The 24,675-nt window shown below is 44.0% G+C and overlaps 1 protein-coding gene across 5 annotated transcripts in view; it reads right to left on the reverse strand.

The window, feature by feature from the left end:
• The window catches only part of Kcnk2 (potassium two pore domain channel subfamily K member 2), a 188,220-nt gene that overhangs the window by 19,169 nt on the left and 144,376 nt on the right, over positions 1 to 24,675 (reverse strand). For all 5 annotated transcript variants that reach the window (XM_041635438.1, XM_041635440.1, XM_041635441.1 and 2 more), the window contains one exon: positions 17,238 to 17,377. In XM_041635438.1, coding sequence (XP_041491372.1) covers positions 17,238 to 17,377 — 140 coding nt within the window. The remainder of the gene's footprint in view (positions 1 to 17,237; positions 17,378 to 24,675) is intronic.

A 24,675-nucleotide genomic window follows, 5' to 3' on the forward strand; every position in this document is an offset into this window, starting at 1 on the left:
ACCATGATTGGTTGTACAATATCCATTATCAACTGGAGCCAGTGAGGAGTCACCTGGGAGACTCAGCTTTGGCTGTGTGTAGAAGGGAGTTTCCATAAACGATTAACTGAGGGGAGAAAACAGACACTGAATGCAAGAGGCACCAGCCCAGGAGTAAAACGTGGGAAAGGGAAAACCAGTGCCACGCCCAAAAACACACACCCCCTTCTCTGACTCCTCATCCACCTAATTATGAGGAAGCAGCCTCTCAGTGCCATGGAGAGGGGTTTGTCACGATGCCCATTCTTCCTTCCCTTCCTTCCTTTCCCTTTCCCTCCCTCCCTTTCTCTCTTCCCCTCCCCTCCCTCCCTTCCTGCCTTTCTTCTTCCTTTCCTTCCCTCCCTTTCTTCCTTCTCCCTCCTTCCCTTTCCCTCCCTCCCTCCCTCCCTTCCTCCCTCTTTCCCTTCCTCCCTTCCTTCTCTTCAGGATGGACTCCATCCCTGAACCGCAGGCAAGAACAGATCCTTTTCCCCTAAGTTGTTTCCGTTAGGTATTTTTTATTATAGCAGCCAAAAGGGCCTAATACATCTACTAATGTTTGAACACAGTAGAGGCAGTATGGGGATATTTTACTCCTGAAAGCCATTATGTGGAGCCTGTATTCACATCTGTACACTGGAGACTCTATCCCAGGCAAAGTAGATATGGATTCTTTTTCTCTATAGAAGGCACAGGAAAAGTTGTTTCTGCTTTCCTGGCTGAACTAGTCTCTGACAAAGTACATTACCAGAATAGTGCAGATGTCAGCTGTGGCTGGGGTGCCTGTGTGAAACAGGACAGGATGTGCAGGGGAAGGAGCGCTGGAAGAGCATCTCCACTCCGCTGCTCTCCTGCTGCTCCTTGCAGAGGCTTACGCATTCATTTCCAAATCGATGCTCTACTGGCTCCGAAATATTTTTACCGTGTTCTAACTGCACAGCAGCGTGCTGAAGAAAATATTCATGAGACCCATGAGGAAGTATTTTTCCAACTTCTTTTTCAAAGGAGAAACTGCTTCCAGAAATTTCTCTTCAAAGTAAATTCTGCAGGGACTGAGGATGCCTCAGAGGTTGAGAGCACTGGCTGCTCTGTCAGAGTTCTGTTCCCAGCACCCACAGTGGAGCTCACAACAATCCATTTCCAGAGGATTTGATGCCCTCTTTTGGTCTCTGGAGGCACAGCCATACATGCAGGAAAAAATACCCAAATATAGTAAATAAATAAATATGTATGCTTGCTATTACTACATATACAAAAAATTAACTTCACTTTTAGTAAACAGTTTTAATGATAGTGTTTAGAAACTTTTTATACATAGATGATTTGTGTTTGTGCCTTGTACATTATTCAGAACTATTGGGAATATTAAGTTAATATAGCTCATGTTTACTATATAGAGCAATATATAATCTATGCACTACAGGATACAAAACAGCAATAAATATAATGCTATATTAATAACATAAGCATTATTAGATATGCTATGCATAATTTGTATTATTATATACAGTGGTCTTATATACGATAATCTATATTGTACTGTCACATATGCTGATATGTAATATAAATCTACCTGTGTACTGTGGTTATGTTATGAAGCACTGGTCTAGAGAAGCACCTCTGTCGCGATCCCTAGTTGGGACGGTCATGACTCACACTTTTGTCTCCTTAAGAACAAGTCGAAAGCTTTCAGAGACAATCGGGAAGACAAACGAGTAGTCACAGTGCATGTGCACTTTCTAAACCCAGCAGTGTCTCCCACCCTATTTTAATGAGGGAAGGCAGCAGAGAGGGTCTAATGAGGCAGAGTGTTCCTGTACACCGTGCAAGCGCTCCCAGCTGCCATTCACAAGCCAAATATAGCACTGAGAAATTAGTCCTCAGAAATACTGCCTGCTGCCGGGACCGCTCTGTCTGACAAGCATGGGGCTGTATTTCTCTTACTGTGTCACAGACACAGGAAGAAAGGGAGAGAATAGCAGAAGAGGCAACGGGGGCAGGGATGTGGAAAGGGTGGAAAGGGCTAGCTTCTCCCCTTAGAAGAGTGGGATTGCTCCTGAGCCAAGTGTCCAAGCGATGCCTCGGCTCGCTGTGCCCCTGCTGGCTTGCGTGTCTAGAACTTGGGGGAAGAGTGACTCTGAATGTGGCTCCTGGCATCTGGAAGACAGCCTGGCTGGAAGCACACCTTGCCTTTGGTGATCAGAGCTGCCTGCAGTAGCCACCCACACCGTATGAGAAGAAAGAGACTCTATCAAGACAGAAAGAACCTGGAGCCCCCAATCCCCCGTCAGTCTTAGCAGACAGGCTGACCTCCACATTTGGTCCTTACAGCATCACTCTATATCTCTGACAACACCATTTGATCTATTTCTGTGCCCATATAGCATAGGGCTGAGCAGCACAGAGTCCCTGTTATATCTCACTATGGTTATTTTAAGAAGCCTGTATTACAGATAGTACTTCAGGAGCAAGGAATATTCTAGAAGATTAAGAAGAGCAAGAGGGAGCAATGTCATATCTCCCTCTTCTCCAGGACTTTATGGATACTGTCTCTTCAGGACTATATAGACACCATTGCTATTCATCTTTGATGAAAATAAACCAAGCTTCATTCTCTCACACAATAAACAACTGCTTAGAGGGGGTGAATTTGATGGGCATTTTGCCTTGGTCTGATTCTGATGTCTTCAAGGCTTTAAATAAAGCTCAGGGAGGCTTGAGTTATCCCCAAGTTCCCCCTCCACTAAACCCTTTATCTTTTCAGTCTGATGAGCCTGAAACTTGCACTTGTAATTTGCATAACAGAAAACAAAAACTTTCAGGGAAATAGAAGAGAAGCAGGAACTGGGGATTCTAGATTCCCTTTCGTGTAGTCTAAACAATTCATCAAACCACCAATTTCTCTGGCAGGCCACCCATAGGCATGTATCCCAGAACTTCAGTATACACAGGCTACACTATCGGTGGGTGGTAATAAATGGTAGCATGGGGAACAGATCAGAGGCAAAAGATATAGACATATAAATCCAAACCCTCCCCTGCCTCATTTAACCATGTCTAGTCAGAAACTAGCAGACTACAGGAAAAGCTAAGTAGCTCAGGACTGTATTTATAAGTAATAATCATAACTAAAATATTCCATCTTAGACCCCTGGCACTAAGGTCATCTAAGGTTACATCTCACCTGCATCAGAATGGCTAAAATCAAGAAGACAGATGACAAGGAAGGCTGGCTGCCTGGGATGTGAGGAAAGAGATTCCTTATGTGGAAACTGGTGCAGCCCCCATGGAAATCAGTGTGGAAGTTTCTCTAAATGCTCAAAGCAGAACTACCTATGACCCACTCTTGATCACATACCATATGGGTGCTATAATACTCCTATAGCAAGATGTACCTATCCATATTCACTGCGGGTCTATTTATAATAGCTGGGAAGTGGATCTGCCCAGATGCCCACCAACTGATTCATGGATAATGAAATTGTGGTACATATATACAATGGGATTTCATTTAGGTACAAAGAGAGATGAAATTATGAATTTTCAAATAAATGGGTGAGCCTGGGAAGTACTGAGTGATATAACCCAGGCTCCAAAAGACAAACATAACATGTTCTCGCTTCATAATTGGACCTCAGTTGGACCTCAATGTAGAAATTTTAGACTTCTGTGTTTACCTGGGAATGCCTGCAGAGTCCACAAAGTTAGATAGGGGACACTGAGCAGAGGGAAAAGGCCTTCAATTAGGGTAAATACTTTCTCCAGTGGAAGAAGAGGGATACTCGGGGTTGGAAGGTATAAGTGGAGATGGAGAAGATGAAGAGATGGGAAAAATGTTTGCTGTGGGGTAATGCTCTTGTATGCCTTAAAGATGTGCCACTCACATTGGTTTAATAAAATGCTGATTGACCAGTAGCCAGGCAGGAAGTATAGGTGGGGTGACCAGAGCTAAGAGAATTCTGGGAGGAGGAAAGGCAGAGAATCAGTCACCAGCCAGATACAGAGGAAGCCAGATGAGAATATCTAACTGAGAAAAGGTACCAAGGCCACATGGTTAAACATAGACAAGAATTATGGGTTAATTTAAGTTTTAAGAGCTAGTTAACAATAAGCCTGAGCTAATAGTTCAGTTTATAATTAATATGAGCCTCTGTGTGTTTCTTTGGGACTGAATGTCTGTGGGACTGGCTGGGACAGAAACTTCCATTTACAAATGTTAACTAATACTAAGGAAGTATGAAAAAGCCATATTAGAACCATAGTATTTTGTAAGCTCTTAAAAAATAAATTAAGAAGGGTTTAAATTGAAGTAGCTTGGATAACAATGGTCCCCAAAGCCATAGTTTATCCAACAAACATCCCAGTGACAGGTGTAGGACACCTCCTTATGAGTTGTTGACTATGTCATGGTTTGAGTGAGAAATGTCCCATGTGAGCTCCTGTACTTGAACACTGTTTTCCCAGATGGTGTTCTTGTTTAGGAGGTCAAAGAAGGTTTAGGAGGTAGAGCCTTGCTGGATGAAGTATGTCAGTGGAAGCGGGGTTTGATGCTTTATAGCTTAGTTCACTTCCTGTTCTCTCTGTCTCTGCTTCCTATGTATGGACAAGCTGTGATTCTCACTGCTCCTTGACTATCAAGTCAGCATTGCACTCCTGATTGTTTGCCTTCTCTACCACGATGGACTCGATCCTTCTGGAACCATGAGCCAAAATAAACCCTGTCTTGCCCAACTTGCTTTATGATTTTTAGATATTTTTAGGAGAGCAACAGAAATGGAACTAATATGGTCAGAGATTCCCCAGAACCACCCAAACAACATAGGCTATTGCCCTTGTTCTTAGCTACACACCTGGACTACACATGACCCCTTTGCTAAAAACATCACACACTTTAATTACAGGACATAGAATCAAGCTGGTGCTTAGCTGAAGATTTCTTTCTGCTGGCTAGTTTCCATGATGCCAGGATGTCATATGCAGTTTTCTGGGGAACAAAAGTCATTAACCGTCTTACCCAGCTGTGAGACCCACAAGTTGCCATCTGCCAGGCAAATGGAGCTCACCAGTGCAATAGTGAGATGACTGTTAGGTGGTAACCACCCATTGCCTGGTTGGATTTGAGGACTCAGGAGTTCATATTTGGTACTGAAGAATCAGTCAAAGGTCCATGGTTGGGGAGGTCATAGGCTCTAGAGGAGACCTACTATTGCTGTTCTGCTATGTTGACACTCTAGCAAACTGCTTTCTAAATATTTATGTTTATAACACAGATTAGAGTTAATCTCAGTCTTGGTCAGAGAAGCTCTTGACTTGAAGTGAGCAGAGGTTAAGGCATAGATCCCTAACTGGTGAAAGTTCTGGGAGTAAGTGACCGTTGAGTGCTCATCCTAAGTGGGACATCTCAGAGACTCCAAAAACATTACAGAAGAAGGGGTGGAAAGACTATAAGAGTCAAGGACGGTAGAGACGCTGGGCAATGATGTCTTGCAGACATGGTACGAATGCTCTACCCATCAGCAGGTGTCCACAATGCAACACAAGACTAAGCCTATCAACATTCCATCACAGAGCAGGGAGGGGCTCCTAAGGCCCTGCCCCTCAGTGAGAAGCCCTAGGCAGTTGATGGCCGCTAGAAGGAGGAGCATGGTTCCTCAGTGGTGTAGCTAGAGACAGGTGTCCTTGCTGAAGACAATGAACTCCTTGCTCACACTCAAGTACATATCCCAAATAAATACAGCAATGCAGGAACAAAGGAAACGTGAAACCAGGAGGGGATTTCCTGGGAAGAAGGTGGAGTTATCGATAACATATTTGTAATGAAATTGTGAAAAGATAAATTTAAAACCAACAGCCTCACGGAGAATGTTCTTCACGTTTAAAGCTGTTGCAGTCATGTGGCATTTCACACAGGGGGGAGACAGGATACATTTCAACACAGCAGAACGTCCATTAATCATTTTATCATCCCTGTGTCTGTGCATGGCTCCACCCCCACCCTCTTTCATCTCCAACACAGTGTCCACGCTGTGACACTCACCAGCTGATCATACAGATCCCCGCCCTCCTGCAACTTTCACCTTAAAGGCAAATGCTATGACCATTCTCTATTTCACTAGGTTCTCTCAGGACCTGTTCAAATGCTACACAGAGCATGAGCCCTCAAGATCCCCCTGATGAAGTAACAGTCCCGAGACAGTGAGAAGTAAGGTCTTTGGTGCATACAGAACATTTAGAAACAAAGGATGTGCAGATTCCCAGGGACCCGTCCTGAGTGAGCAGCCAGAATGCAAGAAGGCAGGTGCACTTGCCATTCGACACGGCTCGCGCAGCCGCACTTTCCACAAGCCAGCCGCCCCACTTCGCTTCGATTCTTATCTTGATGCTTCTATTTTAATAAAAGCCATCTGCAGGCTTTTGTCTGGTTCCCTTTGGCTCTTTTGAGAACAGATCTCACTCCGCAGCCCAGGCTCTCCTGGAATTCACTATGTAGCCTAGGCTAACCTGACCTCACTCAGAGTAGCCTTCCTGCCTCCATCACTCTCAGCAGAGAACCTCAAGGGGATAAAAACGGACAACTGTGTCTAAGCTTGTCTGAGTTGGGAACAAAGGCAAAACACAGATTTGACTGTGGCACACAAACTCAGAATACTCCAAATCGTGGTTACTATTTTCACTCTTTCTTTGAGTTAGAGAAATAACAGCTAGAAGTTTCTAGAACAGTCATGATGGGGAGGGGCTCATACCAAATAAGTTCTGCCCTGCCTCAGCATCAGTGGTTTCAGGCAGCAAAGGCTCATTTCTGACTCTCTCTGGACACCCAGAAGTCAGCGAAGACTCTGTCCCCTGGGGTCACACAGAGATTTGGTTGACACAGTCCCGTCTCCTTGAGGTGACTGTACCAAGAGCAAGTGAGACCTCAGGGGGCCACAGGAACAATTAGTGCATCCAATTTGCTCAGTTCTGCCTACATTGCTGCCCAGCTCTATTTTAGTGACTCACCAACCACAAGGGAAATAGAGGTGACCTTAAAGCGTGTCTGGGAAGGGAAGGCACACAGAAGCACAGCACTGTCACCAATGCCTGCCACTTTCGTCAGGGAAAGAAAGGGCGACTCTTTTCTCTGAGAACTGAGATTGTGTTACCCATTGTCACGATGTGCACATATGCCTGCAAACACAATCATTAATAGGAAGTTGGTGTATTGGGTTCAAACCGAACGTGACACAGGAAGAGGTAAATTTCCTCACTATAGTTAGGACACCACCCACTGACCACTAGACAAACAGCCACACTTTGGGGAAAAAGATGACCATAGAACTTGAAACCTCAGAGTGCCTCCTACTCTTGGCCTCGAACAACCACAAACACTCGTTTGGAAAGAATCCTCTGGTGTCTGGGAAGCAGGAGCAGCGAGTGAGGCACTTACTGTGCAAGCATTAGGCCTTGAGTTGGATCCCGGCAATCACATAAAAGCCAGGAGGGCTGGTGCCCGACTATAACCCCAGCATTGGAGCGGTAGAGGCAGAGGGATAAATGGGGCTTGCTGGCCAACCAGTCTAGCCAAATCAGTGAGCTCCAGAGTCAATGAGAGATCCTATTCCCCCAGATAAGGGGAGAGAGACTGAGGAAGACATCAGATGTCAACCCCTGTATACACACACCACACACCTGCACATCACACACACATATACACACACGTGCATACCACACACACACATACACACCAACATACATACCACATATACACCACACCACACACACTACATGTAGACACCACACACACCATACACATAACATATACACACACATACAACACACACACCTACCACACACCACATACACACCACACACACACTACATGCACCACACATGCACACAACACACATGCCACACATACACCACACACACACACACACACACACACCACTTGAGGTTACATGTATGAACATCAGGGAGTGGGTGTGTAGAAAATGTGCTTTATTTCAGCTCTAAGAATGAGAAATCATGCTACTTTGGGATTTGATGAGTGAGCTCAGAAACAATTTTGAAAGGTAAGTTGTTGGTGGCCACCTTTCTGAACACAAAGTCTCAGTGATGGCTTCCAAACAGTCAAATGGGGTAGACAACATTAGGTCATCCGGGTGCACTCATCCTCTATAATGTAATCTCTACAGTAAATGAGATTGCTTATACACTGTCTGGAGGCCGAGGCGATTGACTTCCTGTTGTACTGCCTATAAGCCAAGAGCAGGAACCTCTCGGGTTTCTATTGGCAGACAGCAGTCTGAAATACGTGAAGCAGAGAAGACACAACTTCTCAACAGTGTCTGACCTAACATCTCAAAGGAAGAAAAGAATAATCCAGAATATTTTACTTAAGGTGGTAATTAGGACACTGCCACTTGATTAGCAAAGATAAGAATCTGTATGGATTCTTCCTCCATTGAGACAGCAAGATCCAGAAAATCTGTGGGTTGAATTCAAGAACGCAATTAAGAAAATAGCTTTCTGAGTAGATTTAAGCAACACTTAATGTAAAAACACATGTTAGACTCACAGAGTAGCTAAAACATTTGAAAATTTATATACTCATTTCCCATAAAATCGTCTGGACTTGTATTTTATGATGGAATTCTGCCAATATATACAGGAACAAGGCTTTCTTGTTTTTTTTAGTTTTGTATTTTGTGCTTGCTTATTATTTCAGCCACTTAAACTGTTGGTGTGGAAAGCACAGGGCCATAGAACAAAAACATGGATTGAAGCTGTGCACAGAACAGCATGAGGTGCTGCACAGATGGCAACCACAGAGCTTCACAAAAGGCTTTACTTGTATTTTACAGTGTGTGTGTGTGCGCGCGTATGTGTGTGCATGTGTACACATGTGCATGTGTGTATGTGCGCATATGTGTGTGCGTGTGTGTGTGTGTGCGCGTATGTGTGTGCATGTGTACACATGTGCATGTGTGTATGTGCGCATATGTGTGTGCGTGTGTGTGTGTGTGCGCGCGTATGTGTGTGCATGTGTACACATGTGCATGTGTGTATGTGCGCATATGTGTGTGCGTGTGTGTGTGCGCGTATGTGTGTGCATGTGTACACATGTGCATGTGTGTATGTGCGCATATGTGTGTGTGCGTGTGTGAGTGTGTGTGTGTGTGTGTGTGTGTGTGTCCACGGAGGCCAGCAGAGGATGTTGAATCCCTAGAATCTAGAGGTACAAGTCATTGTAAGCTGCCTGATGTGGACACTGGGAGCCAAATACAGGTCCTCTGCAGGAGCAGCAAGAAATCTTAAGGTGGCTCTCCAGACCATAATAATCTGTATCATTGTCTTTAGAATCAGGGAAGAAATCAAGCAGGCACCTAGGGAAGCATTTGGCCACAATACAACGTACCCAAAATATGCTTCTTCAGTTGTAAACAATGTACTACCACCCCTGTTTCATGAGGAAATGAAGACTCCAAGTTCTAGATCCTTCCAGTTCTAACTCACAGTTCTGTGGGCTCCATATCCCATGAGCATTCCAGAAACCATACAGATGATGATAGAACCATTTCTTGTAGACAAAAGGAAAAAAATTCCACTTAGAAATTAGCCAGTGTACTGGCGCCTGCCAGTTACTATTCCCTTGGGGTAACTACAGTCTTACCTTAGTAATGTGATTTTTTAACTTTGTTTACTTTTGATGAGTATGTGTAGGGTGTGCACCTGCATAGATATGCAGGTTCACATGTCTGTGGACACATGTTTGCGGGTATACCTACATGCAGAAGTTGACAACGGATGTCCTCCTTTGTCGCTATCCACTTGCCATGACGAGGCTGAGCCTTAACTTGAACTTGCTGACTCCAGCTGATCTAGCTACCGTCTTGCTCTGGGGATGCCCTGTCTCTCTGCCTTCGTGGTGCTGGGGTTCCAGAGGGCAGCCATGCCTGCCCTGCATTGACGTAGGTCTAGGGATCCGAACTTGGATCCCCATACTTGTGCTCCAGATACTGCTATGTTCTTCTCTGCTCACTCTCCCTCTTGATTCCTGCTTTACCCAATAAATAAGCCACAGAGCCGAGACTGAGACAACCATGAGAAGAACTGTCCTTGGTGTAATGGGGCTGGAGTCAAATACCAACCAGCAAAGGTTTATTAAAGCCTAAAGCTCAGATCTTGTACTCTGGCATAATGAGAAGCATCCTCATCTCCATGGGATGTGAAAGTCTGGATTTCATTAGCACGTCATACCTGCCTCTATTCTATTTTTAAAATAAGACTTTTAATAAGATTAAGAAAATACTTGATGCATGTATCTTCAGTCATATAACACTTCAGTATGGGGAAAGGAAATATCTTCAATGCATATACACACTAAATATATACTGGAGAAGTCTTAGGGTCACATAGAGCAAGTCTGGAGTCTAACTTCACCTGGTCATCTTTAACTTCTTTAGAATCTCAATAGCAGAGAATTTTAGAAAGATTTAAAAATGATACTAACCCACATTGTCCTTTCCCTGCCATATGTTAGAAATTAAAGTAAAAAACTACAATGTCAACCATACAATCTGGAAGTGGAAATGAGACAGGGAAAGAGGAAGGGGGAGAAGTAAAGAAAGGAGAGCAGAGAGGGAGGGAAGCAGGCAGGGGTGAGAAGAAAAACAAAACAGAAAAACGCCTATGTTAGGAATTGTGTGTGATAAGCCTAGAGGAGCATCTTAGGAGATGGCCACTGTGTGTTCTGCAAGCCCCACAGTTCCCCAGGAGTGACACCCAAGTGGCAGCCACCCCACAGGGACATGAGCCACCTCATTCATCTGTTCACGCGATGTTGGCTTTTACTGTGGTTCATTTTCTCTTCCACTGTCCTTAGCCAATGCGATGATCCATCATTTGATCATCCTCTGAAACCTCCCTTGTCTCCTCGGCAGAATCTGCCAGCATAGGATCCATTTAGCCACGTGAGTCTCCACCTTCAGCTCCTTCAAGGACTGCTTTGCCTCAGGTTTTGTTTTAATCTCTGTGGTTGTCTCGTTGGACAAATCTTAATGAAGATATTTATCTATACTCACAGCCCTCATTGTCATTTATATAGTTATGACCCCCAAACTGTCTTCACAGCCTCCATTTCCCCCATATATCTAGGCATGCAAACCCATTTTTTTATACTTGATTTAATCACTTTGTTGGGGCCCAGCCTTGATGGGTTTGTACATTCCAGGGTAGGGGTGTTTGCATTAGAAACATTAGGCAGAATAGACAGATAGAAAAGAAATACAGAGACATAGAATAGTACCAGGAGGGCAACTCAGTGAATACTGAATACTAAATCCACCTGCATTAATTTTCCATGCACGTATAAACCCCAGTCCAAAAGGGGAGAAGAAGGCAAAAGACCACTTTAACATGACACAAAGGACAACCAGAACAGTTACCTGCTTCAATACTGAGACATCAAGCCACTATTTCCCAAGTTAAGCATTCTGATGTTTTGGACAGGAAATGCAGTGAATACACCGTAGACCAAGTATCCCATAGGAAGCCACTCCCTGGGTCAAACCTCCTGTTTTAAAATGAAGGGACAGGAATAGGCTTGAATTCTCTGACCTTTGGTCAGGGTGGAGCAGCTCCACCTCTGTGGGCCATCCTAATGTCCAAACACCAAGTAAGGACACACTAGGTCAGCATACCTTGTTTGTAGCCACACCTGTTATGGTTTTGGTCCCTTTAAGAGACAAGCCACACCCATTCCCCTCCCCATCTGCTGAGGCAGGCTGATCTTCAGCTTCCGGCCTGAGCTCGCTCTCTTTTTCATCTTCCTCTCGAAGAGGCAGCTTTGCTTCTGCCTCTCTCCCCACTTCTCTGCTTCCCCCCTTCTCTGTCTCTTTCTCCTCTTCTTTCTCTCTCTCTCCCTCTCTCTCTGTCCCCCCTTCACCCTTCCTCCTCCATAACCCCCTGAATAAACATTCAACCTCACCCTGCATGTCGTGTCTATCCATGTTTCTGTCTTCTGCCTGCCTGCCATGTGTCTCCCTGCCTGGAACCAGCCACTGCTCGGGGACCAGCAGCTGTCTCTGCCTGGGGCCCACTGCCTGCTGCCACATGGCCCGCCACCACTGCTCTGAGACCAGCAGCCTCTCTGCCTGGGACTGGCTGCTCCCAGGGTCCGCTGTCTGCCGCCACATGGCCCGTTGCCACCATTTGGGACCTACAGCATTTCTGCTGCGTACTGCCGTGGGGATCTTGCAGCATTTTTTAGAAAAGAACAACACCTGTTGTCAACAACTTTGAAAGGGTAAAAATAAGCTCAGACTCTCTGACCTTTAGTCAAAGTGAAACAGGACTCATATCTCTGGGCCTCCACATCACTTAAATGTAAAATTACCCACAAATTAATAAATGTCAACATGAAATTATCCTCTCCCTCCTAACTGTTCAATATTTCTTAATTTCCTGAGTTATTTCCTGTGGTAGATACCCTACTGAAGTTAGAATCACAGACACCATCGTTTGCTTTATTTTGTTTTTGTTTGTTTTGTTTTGTATTCTCAGCACACAAACCACCAAGATTTTTGGAATAAATACTTGATCTCTACCGCATTGTTACCGCAGACTCCCTGGACCAATCCCTCCCAGCTGTACACTCATCTGCATCTCCAAACTCATCTTTCTCATTCTCATCAAAGCATTTATTCCACTTCCCTAAAATCCTTCAGCGACTCCCGAGGCCTTTAGGAGGAAGTCGAAGCTGTTGTAAATGAGACAATAAAGCCTTGGGTGTTAGAAAGCAATTCTCAGATAAGAGACGCTGATCTGCTCCTGTTCTGCAAAATTTCCAGGACTCAGCCCAGACCTCCTCTTTAGCTGTCCATTTTCTGGACGTGACGTTGATCCACTAAGTTCTTTCATTGAACGGGTTTTGCTTGACGACCCGGAGCAGAGTGCAGAGATTAACAATGCCACTATGTGTCCAGAGGAAGTAACATTTCTCCCCTGGTATTCTTGGGTCACTTCATGATTCTAGAGCCAGTTTACATTCTTTTGGGGGACCTGAACACTAGAGGCCCCAGACACTGGTTATTTTCTTAAATAACAGAAGACCAACTCACCAAAGTTGGGCTCTCAACTCAGCATCAATATTTTCAGAGACTAAAGAAATAGCATTTGCAAATAATAAATAAATAAAGTTGCTTAGCCATCCATCCACAGTGTCCCTCTCTCCCTCTTCTGTGAGACGTGACAGGACTGCCAATCTATGTTGGGATACTGCTGCTGCCTACCTCACAAGGACCAGAACCCAGAGTGCACACAGACGTCATGGCTTCCACACTCCGAGGTAAAAAGTAATTGACTGAGCAATGTCTGGGTTAGGGTTCATTCTTCCCTGCTTTGTTCCTAAGCAGGGACAGATTTTGTTTTCTGGCTGATGTGAGCACAGCTTATTTTTTTAAACCTGAACTGGGTGTCAGTATACACCCTGTTGTGAAATAGCCCTTGTTTCCTAAATGGAAACATGATCTCCTCACAGAACAGGATATATGGGCTAATAAGGAAAACAATTAGTTCTATTCATATTTACTGTTAAACTCGGTCTACTTTCTATGGGAACTTTAAAAATAACAAAGGAGCACACTTTTCTGACATGCATACGTCTCCAGGAAAAAATGGTTAAGCTCTTCCTGCTTTCCTTGAGAAACGCAGACCACCTAGAGTTATGTGTGGTGCTTCTGGATCAATGCCATAGTCTTCCATCCAGTGACTTACTCCTCAGGCCCTTCGAATGGATTCACTAGACCAATGGTGTTCACTTCAACGTGCTGAGGGAAAATGATGTTTTCCTTTACTCCCCAAATCTTCTATGTATATTCTATTAAAATGATTCCACAATGGAAACAACATATGGCTTAACATTCAAAACGATATAAACCCTTCATATAATTATCTATATCTGTTTGTATTTTATCACTATGGCTCAGCCATATTTCAAAATAATAATGCAATGCATGGGTTTGTTGAAGAAAATCAGTTTATTCTGAGTCATGGGATTATCACTCGGGATCCTGAGTCCACACTTTGGTTTTTCTGTGATCCTACCCTTTGCTGAGCTGTTTCAAAGTTTAAATTATCTATCATCTTCTCGCTGTGGTAGATAACTAAGCACTATGCCATTTATCAAATATTTGGTTCCTAATGCCCAAATTAGTTACACTGTGCCTTCTCCCCCACCAATACTCTTGGCTAAATTTGTGACCCTATTCTACATTTCTCTAAATTGATCATAAATCAGAAAATACACATTTGCTCAAATTAAATTCATTTTCCGTGGGTTCAACTGGAGCTGCTGCAGCGTGGGGCTCACACTGTCTCTTGCCTTAGACTCCCTCATGGATGCTGTTTCCAGAAGGCACGTGGTACTCAGAACACTGGGCAGCAGTCAAAAGGTCTGTGGTAAGGAGAAAAATAGCCTCTTCCTTTAGCCTTCTCCACGGTGAGCTAGCATGAAAACACACTCGTACTTTTAGCTGAAAGCCAGGGAAGTCCTCCATGAATGGGCACATGACCTCACGGTCCACATGTAACAAACCCATTCTGTAAAAATGTGTATTGATCTGGAAAGACAGCATCGTAGCCTGTATTCCAGCCTTCATCAATCCCTATGCAGAAGTGGAAACCTTCACAGTAACTGGATCTGGAGACAGGTTTTTCAAAGGCAGCTAATCAGATGGGGAAAAAAAAAGACTGGTGCCCAAATCTAGTAACAGCCGTGTTCTTACACAGAAAAGAAGAGATGCTGACCTGCCTTCTCTCGGCCCAGAGAAATGGCAAAAAAGAGGCAATTTGCAAGCCAGGGAACAAAGCCTCACCATGGCTCATGCCAGCTAGGACCCAGGCAAGTCCAGGAGTGAGGCCTCACCATGGCCCATGCCTGCCAGCACCCTCAAGAGTTAATGGCTTGCAGAGCAGGGAGAAACAGAGCTCTTACTGCACTTGTTCTAGCAGCCCCAAACACTGCTGCAGTTGCTGTGTTTGCTACTAAGGATGCTACTCTGGAGCAGTGATCTGCAGCACTGTCAGTTTGTCCCCTGCAAAAATACCAAAACAAAGTTCTCAAGCTTAAACACATACCCTACAGCAACTTCACTGATGGAGGGAGGTCATTGGCTAATAAACTGCCTTTGCCCATTTTATTGGTTAGAACATAGGTGGGTGGAGTAAACAGAACAGAATGCTGGGAGGAAGAGGAAGTGAGGTAAGACGCCTCAGACAGAGACGCCATGCTCCCTGCTCCTGGGCGGACACATGCAATGAAGCTCCGACCCAGGATGGACGTAGGCTAGAATCTTCCCGGTAAGAGCACCTTGGGGTGCTACAAACGATATTAGATATGGGCTAGTCCAGGTGCGAGAATTAGCCTAGAAGAGACTAGATAGAAATGGGCCAAGCAGTGTTTAAAAGAATACAGTTTGTGTGTTGTTATTTCGGGGCATAAGCTAGCCAGGCGGCCGGGGTGCTGCGAACACAGCCCCTCCGCTCCTATTACAACACTTCACCAACTGTATAAAGATACAAAATCTCTCGCTACATTACAGCACGGTGGCCTCTAGATCTTCTTTCGGCAATCACAGTAGCATTAATGTATATATGTATTCAATTTACTGCATATAATGTGTCACACAATAATATTTTCCTAACTGTCAAAGTTCAAGCTTTAAGAGATGATAGTGTGTGCATGCAGACATGAATGTCAATATTTCAATGCACTTGAAAGTTATTTAGATGAACACCTGAGCTGCTTTCTTTATTACTATTACCTAAAATATTTCCTTGCTACAACTTCTTTTTATCCCTGAGAATTTCAAGATTCACAGCAGTATATAGAATGTTAGAATAGACACCTCCCTTCTCCCCATTCCCAGTTCCACATACCCCAAGCCCACAGCTTAGATCCTTTCTGGTCCATCCAAAAAGAGGACTTTGGCCCATTTTAAGATACGGAGCATTCTGTCTTGCTCATTTTCTCAGGATAAAGAGTTTTTTGGCATATGGTGTAACTGAGACACAGACAGACACACTTAGACTTAATCCAGAAAATCCCAACGAGGTGACATGCTACCCACGGGACACAGTGTTGGTAAATAATACTCTTGCTTGCTACCATGAACATGCAAGGTATTGATAAAAAAAACTGCCTGACTTTACATGTTTCCAAAAAAGTAAGACAGAATTTGTAAAGAGAAATCAAATTCACTATTTCTTATTTTATTCCCGTTCTTTTGGATGGACATTTGCTTTTAAAAACCAAAGATTTAACACTGGTGCATCCTGGCCTGTGAAGAGCAGATAATGAAATGGATGGACAGGCTAACTGGAGGAAGGCATCTGAGTGACACGGGCATAGACTGGAGAGACCTGTGACTCCCCTAGCAAAGCTGGCAAGTCCCACCAGAAAAACATACAATAGTCATAAACAAACAAACAAATAAATCCACAACTCAGTCACCCTCCAACAGCCAATGGTATTTCTGGAGATAGAAATACAATCAAAACTGAATATCCAAGGAATCAATATCAATGCTTACATTTTAAAATTCCAAAACCTTCATGCACCAAAATTCTCAAGATCACTATTACTTGTTTTGTTGTATAAAATATGTAACATTTTGAATACCTGCAAGTTCTGATGTAAAGAGCCACAAAATATATGTGTATGTCCAAGTGTGAACATATAGATAGAAGAAAAAAGAAAACAACCGGCAAAGGTAAACTAAATTCCTATTACAGAAAGCATTTGTTATTCACTCTGTGGCACACTGATAGATTTTTTCCCCCATTGCTATGGACGGGACGCAGTGTTTCACGATCCTCCACAGGTCCTCTCCCAGGGCAGTAGATCTGGCCCTGAGTGCACTCTTTTCCTTTTATGGACCAGACTTCACTTTGTGCCATTGCACAAAAGAAAGAAAGAACACAAAAGAAAAGTATATAACTAGCAAAATTTTTTAAATTATATCTTTTTTCATTACAAATAAATCAGAATTCCTACATAGTCACTGACCCAATAAGTATTCAACAAATGCTGAAAATGACTAAACTATAATGCCTATATTTTTATTACTTCATGCAGTAAATTTTATGCTAATATTAAGCATTTAAACTTCTAAATATTTTTAAGAGAACATAAAACCAACCCTTTACTGGCTGCTGACTCTGTGCACCCTCAGCCTCACCTCTTCCTTAGTCTTCTTCGATATCACCCGCAGCCAGTCTCCGATCATGCTCAGGACGGCGGCAAAGTAAGCAAGCCCAACGAGGATCCAGAACCACACCACAGGCTTGTACAAGTCCAGATAGTCGATGTCCGAGCCACCTGCCAGAGAAAGGCCAAGTCAGATACACAATCGCAATCCCAGGAGCCAACCACTGTGATCTCCACTGCACTCGTTGGCCGAATTGTAGTTCAAGGGCAGACCCATTGCCTTCTCCACTGACCCAGCCTCTTCTTTTACACCGAGATTCTCATGCTTGCTTATACAACTCTCAGGTTTTCATGGACAAGTTCAAAAAGTTCTTCTGAAAGATGTTTCCTTCCCTTTCTGGGTCATGGCAGCTGTCCCTGAGGAAGTCCCATGACATCATCAATGTATATCTCCAGAAAGAATAAGAGGAAGAAGAGAAGTGTTCTTGAAGTGTTAAAGGAAATTTGTGTACTGTGGGATTCTGCTGTGCACATTCCCAAACACCCTTCCATTCAGCACAACAAACAGAAGTTACACTGAAATGCTTATTTATTTACCAGAACAAGAAGACAAGGGCATGTCTTAAGAAACCCAACTTTAACCTGAGAAATTCTCACATTGAGAATGGAGAGCCACCTTAGTGTACAAAGTGCTTGCACTGAGTTCAGATGTCCAGAACCAGTATAAAACCTAGATGTGACCACTCACCTCTGTAACCAGGACTCCTACCCAGAGATGGGTCATAGAGACAAGAAAATTCTTAGAAGTTCCTGGGCTAGCATGGAATAAGCCGTAGTGAACTAGAGACATGTCTCAAGAAAAGGTGGAAGTGCACGCGCACGCGCGCACACACACACACACACACACACACACACATCTAAACAGGAAAGAAAGCCTCACATAGACAGTCACTCACAATAGAGCATATGGCGCTGTAGGACAAAGGTTACATAGTTCTGTGGAAGAACACAGAAGGGGGAAGAGAGAAGACAGGGAACTTTCAAGGGGTGAGTAGCAAGACATTGTGAGAAGGCACACTCTCTTCAAAGGATTCTTTCAGGGGATCAGACAGCGTAGGAGCAGTGAGGAGTCTATTTCTCTATAAGAATAGGGCGCAAAAGATGATAAAGGCTGGACCCTAACTCAGTGGGGACTGGGTTATGTTTATAGGTGAGATGGCCTGTGTTCATGGCTGAATACATTATCCAAAGGAACTTAGTGGCTGAAGCGGAACGGGTGGTGGGAAGCCCCAAGAGACACTCTGATTGGGGAGCACCTGGGAAACGGCTGTGTTGAATGAGAGCAAGCCTGGGATGACATTTTATGTCCACGTCATAAACAGGATGTTACAGTCGCAAAGAGTGAGTTAGCTTCATCACCAAAAGGCCTATATTTGGGCAAAACGTTTAACCCAGAAGTTTTAGTGATTCAAAACCATGGAAAAAGCTTCTTCCCCTTTCTTAATTACCACTCTTAAAATGAAATACTGGCAGCTAAATGATCTAAGAAGAAAAACCCCAAGACAGAAAGCATTGTCAGAGAACTATTCATGCTATTCGCTTCCCAAACCTGAGACTTATGAGTTTATTTGCACATTAATCAGCTCATTTGATACAAAAAAAAATCTTCCCTATGTTAGTATATCTGTAATGTTGAGATAAGCTGATTTGGGAGGGGGTATTTTAAAACAAGGAAATGATTCTAAACTTTATACTTTTAGTTGCATGTATGTATACATATGTACATGTATGTGCAAATGTGTGCAGGTGCCTGCTGAGGCCAGAAGAGGACATCAGACTCCCTGGAGCTGGAGTTAACAGCAGCTGTGAGCTGATGTGGATGCTGAGAACCAAACTCTGGTCCTTTGCAAAAGCAGCAAGTGCTTTTAACCACCAAAAGTGCTTTTTTTTCATTCTTAACTATGAAGAGTATTAATTTTCTACCTATTTCATAGGAATAGGTGTCTCTTGTTAGGACAGTAAAGTAGCTGGGAGTGGCAGCTCACATCTGTAATCTATCACTTGGGATGCTGAGATATGCCTGGGAGCTTAGAGCAGACTAGAGGACACAATAAGGTACTGTCTAGAAACCACAAATGTAGATTGATGTCTCTGTCCTTGCTTGAATCCTCGGGACTGTCTCCGGTGTGGTGTCGTGTCCCGTGGTGTCGTGTCCCCCTGTGTCTTTTCCTCCCCTCACTGTTTGTGTTGAAGACTGCGGGATGTTACACCCTCCCTCCCCTCCTGGATTCCCCATCTACTTGGCAGAACAGTTTCTCCACTTCGTTCTCTCCTTGTTGCCATAGAAAATGTGCACACAAGCTCTTTCCATTTTAGGAGCTTTCTGGCTCATTATAAGAGAACATACAGATAGCAATAAAAATACCAAAGAGGGGTGGAGGCAGACAGCTTCAGGAACCTCATCAACTTTTCCAAATAGTACAGGAAGTCTAAGCTTTCTGAACCTCTTCCTGGATGTGACAGCCCCCTTTTGATATCTCTCTCTCTCTCTCTCTCTCTCTCTCTCTCTCTCTCTCTCTCTTTCTCTCTTCCTCCCTCCCTCTCCCTTTCCCTCTCTCTTTTTCCCTCTCTCCCCCTCCTGCTCCCACTCCCTCACTGATCTCTCTTCCTTGACATTTGCAAGAGGAACTCGGCCAGAGTTTGATCCAATGTAGCGGATTAAATTACTAAAAATATAACTCAGCAAGGTTCGTGCTGTTCACAATGATGGGAAGTGATTCTCTCCACAAAGTGGGTTCCCTACACACAGTAGCTGGAAACCTCCTCTATATCAAGCACTGACAGAACTTTCCTGCCTGCTCCCCAAGAATCCCAGCTGGGGGAAGGTAGAGAATAGCCCTGGGGACATGGAAAGGACCTTTGGACCCTGAATGCCCCACATTGCTCAATCAATTTATGAAATATTCAAAATTCCTACTGGGGGAGATAAGAGAATTTGGCCATATTGATTAGCTTCCATGACTGGAACCATCCTAACCTAAAGGACTGCAGGCGGTGGTGCCAAGGGGGCCATTCCACCCCGAAGCTCTGCAGGTGGATGCCGAGGGAGCTGAGGCCCCTATATTTGGGCCAGGACATCAATCAGACCTTTGGGCACAGGTTTCAGCCTCCTTTCCATTTGCCTTCTCAGAAACAAAGTTGATGATTCAAGTGCCATCAAGTTCAATCTGTTCAGAACTCAAGAGAGACTGCCAGGTCCACACAGCTTCTCTGAAATCCCAGGGTCTCAAAACAGAGACATCAGAGGACGGAAAACAACCCAGAGCTGCAGAACTCAAATTCAAACCCCATCAGGTTGCCCCAAAGCATGGCTGCTTTCCTTAGATGGAGCTGTTCATTACCCACGTGCTCAGCTGCTAACTGCAGTTACCCTTCGGTGGAGTCCATACAGCCGTCCTCCAGCCTGGCATTGTGGGGAATCCAGGCGTTTCCAGAAGGTGGCGCTATTCTATTCCACAGAACTTGTGTTTGGGTTCAGGTATTTGCATAGCTACCATAGTCAAGCTGTGCGCTCTCTCTCTCTCTCTCTCTCTCTCTCTCTCTCTCTCTCTGTCTCTGTCTCTCTCTCTCTCTCTCTCTCTCTCTCTCTGTGTGTGTGTGTGTGTGTATGTGTGTGTGTGTGTGTGCAATTTATTATAATAAAGCAATTTTAAAATATGAACTTGAAAACACAGTGCTCTGACCCCTTAATTTTCTTGACTCATGATTTTTTTCCTCTGAATCACAAAATATGAATGAAAAGATGAAACCTCCACACACCCTGGTTTTAAAGGGCACTCCTTCTTGACTAAGATGGCCAATCCCAGGGCCGTCCTTCCATTTTCTACAGTGATGCATGTATTCCATAAACATGTATCACGTATGCACACCGTCACTCTGTAGTAATGATGTTTCAGCCTCACACTGCTGTAGCAAAGACGCTTGATGTAGCCCAACTACCAAAAACCGTTCACTGGACCCATGACTTCGGGAGTTCCAGTCTGGGGTGAGGGGGCCTCATCGGGTTCGGTGCTCTGGTGAAGAACACGGAGTAGCAGTGATGACAAAGAGTGTGCTAGGGGCCAAGAAGCTGAGAAATAAGCGCATGGGGTCTCACAGTACCTGTGGATGCACATCTTCAGTGACCTGAGGGGATCCTTTATATCTCTTGGGGGGGTCACAGCATGCATGACCTATTGGGGGGTACCCATTTAAACAACAGAAATGGGCTCCCATTTCTCTGTAAGTATTTCAGCTTGGATATCAAATAGCAATCTTAATTTTTGGCTTTGACTATAATTTTAACCATGAGTCTTTATTATGATTTTGGTGAGGTATTATGTCTGCTTTGTGCATCTTTCTTTTGTGATATCAAATTGCATGAGGGACAGAAACATTCTTACAGGGGCATGGTCAATCTGGTGACTTCAGTCTATTAAATCAAACCGATGCCACTGAGGCAGGAAAACGTGAAGCTAAGGGAGATAATTAGATGCGGAGTGGTGGCACACACCTTTAATCATAGCTTGGGGGTTGAGGAACAGAAGAAGGAGGATCTATGTGAGTATCAGAACAGCCTGGTCTACAGGGTGAGTTCCAGGACAGTTAGAGCTATACAAAGAAATCCTGATTGAAAAACCAAACAAACAAACAAACAAAAGTTATTTAATACAGGCCTGGAGATATGGCTCAGCAGTTAGGAATACTCAGTGCTCTTCCTGAGGACTAGAACTTAATTCCCAGAACATCTCACAATGATCTGTGGCTCCAGTTCCAGAGGGACCCAACACCCTCTTCTAGCCTCTAAGGATAGCAGGTACATACGTACTAATAGAGATATACATACAGGCAAAACCCCCATAGACATAAAATGAAATTAAAAATTTTAAATTATTTTTGAATGAAGGCAATTAGATCTGCCTAGTATGTGAAGTTATATTTTTGGATTTTAGAGATCAATGTTCAGATTTAGAAACTACCAGCCCATTTCTGTTCTTCACAGAAAAGCTACTATAAGAAGAACAGGAACCTTGTGAGTGTAGAGAAGGGAGATCCACAATTCCTCTCACGCAGTCATCTTTGCAACGGTAGGACCCTGCGGTGTGCAGGAGATAAGTGATCGTTCTCCCTGGAAATGATCTCTAGGTCTCCATGGAGAGCAGTTTGGAGTCTCCATTAAGTATCCACACCATCATGGCTATCACTCCAACGTCCCCTTCTTTTCTGTCTCCCCCCGTGTTTCTACAATGCTTCTAGATATCTGCTGACCTCTGCAAGCTCAACTGTTGGCTTGCCCACAGACCCGCAGTTCAATCCTGCTCATTAACCATGTGTAGACTATCAATTCTCTCATCACTGACTAAAACAGGATGAGCAAATTTCTCCTGTCCCACCGAACATGGATCCCTGCTTCGTGGCTGCTCCATAATTTCATACTTCCATCCAGAGGAGCAAGAACTTCCCAAGCCATTGCTATGATCTAGTGCTGAGCACAGCGTCTCATAAACAACAGCATGTTCACTAAATATCAGAGTCAGTGAATATGCATTAATAAAGGAGTGATGGTTACAATACAGTGAGCCAGCGAGGTGGCTCAGTGGATTAAATATCTCACGGGTGAGACCAATGATCCTGAAAACCTATACAAGCCAGATGCATCTGCAATCCAGCATTCCCACAGTGAGATGGAAGATGCAGACAAGGAACTCTCTGGGAAGCTTATGGGCCAACTGACCTTGGGGATGCAGAGGGAGAAATAAGAGTGACCTGCCTCAAACTGATTCTCAAGAGTTGTCTTTGACTTGCACACTTACATAGCAGCACACTCATGACCATACTCACACACGCATCACATACACACACACACACAACCTATAACACATCTCTCTAGCAGTCACACAAACTTCCCCTTTCTGGTTAATGTAGTTTTTTGTTTTATTTTGCTTTTTCTTCTTTTTTTCTGAGTGGCTCTTGTGACGAAGCATGACAGCTCTTCAACAGCCCTCCATCCTCATCAAGTACTTTCTTTGGTATCTATTGGGGCTCCAGCAATATCTTCCTCTGCAATCAGTTTAGTGGCAGAAATTTTGGTAACTGTACTCAGAGATATTTGCACAAATCTCAGGTTTGATGTGGATTTAGATAGCCACGTTGGTGCCAATTGTTTGTAAGGAGCCACTTGTTTGAACTGGTTGCCCAGAACCGAAATAATCACACAGAAACTGATTAATTAAACTACTCCTTGGCCCATTAGCTCTAGATTCTTATTGGCTAATCACTTGCATATTAATTTAACCCATCTCAATTAATCTGTGCATTACCATGAGGTCATGGCCTACCAGCAAAGTTTCAGCACATCTATCTATGGCATCTCTCTGACTCTGCCTCCTTTCTCCCAGCATGCCATTTAGTTTTCCCTGCCAACTTAAGTTCTGCCCTATCAACAGGCCAAGGCAGTTTCTTCATTCATTAACCGATAAAAGCAATACATAGACAGAAGGACCTCTCACACCATATGTATGTAAGTATATCAGGAGTTTAGGTTACTGAATGTATTTTATGGAGTCTTGGTCACTGAAGTATGCTCTGTTAAATGCTGGGAGCTGATTCATCCCACAGGAGGTGGAGTACGCCCCTGGCTGGTGAGACTTCACTCATGGTGCTCATCCTATCTCATGTTAACTTTGTGCACTGGAGTATAGTCTGCAAGAAGGTCAGCAGAGGGCATTGAATTCTCTGAAGTTGGAGCTACAGGTGTATGAACTGCCATGTGGGCACTTGGAACCTAACACCCCTTCTCTGGATGAGCAGTAAGCACTCATAACCAATGAACTGGCTGGGAAATACATCTTTGTGATGTTGGCCATGATGGTTACATAGAAGGCTTACATTCAGGGACTAAAATGTTTGGGTTTTCTTAAGAACATGAGGACTGGGCGAGCAGGGCTTTGCTGAGCTACCATTCACATCAGGCTCTCCCTCCCTCATGCCTGCCTCTTCTGCACTTACCTAAGCAGCCTTTGGGAAAAGAAGTGCTTTAAGGATTTTATTGGGAAGCACACTTGGGGTTACGTGTCTTCCCTCTGACTCACTGTAGATTCAAAAAGCCACCAGGTTTGAAAATGCATTTTAAGTTGCCTTAAGTGGGCAACTGGGGCTTTTCACCAGTCTTTGAGAATCGTCATCTAAGGGTTGTGTGTCATTTTCTCCTGCACATTCATGGACCAAGCAGATCAGTCATGGGACCAAGCTCAATAAGTCTACTTAAAAAAAAAAAAAACCCAAGCACATTTCCATATGATCAAGGCTAGATTTTAAGAAAGCGGTAGGTGTAGTCCTCAGCCTATAAGGTGAGCGTGACTTAAGAACATGTCATTCTAGGTATTTAAGGAAATGAAAACTCAAATGACAGGAATGAGGACATAAAAATT

This window comes from Microtus oregoni, unplaced genomic scaffold (genome assembly GCF_018167655.1).
Source record: "Microtus oregoni isolate MIOR12 unplaced genomic scaffold, Mior012 000047F_ref0000412, whole genome shotgun sequence".
NCBI classification, from domain to species: Eukaryota; Metazoa; Chordata; class Mammalia; order Rodentia; family Cricetidae; genus Microtus; species Microtus oregoni.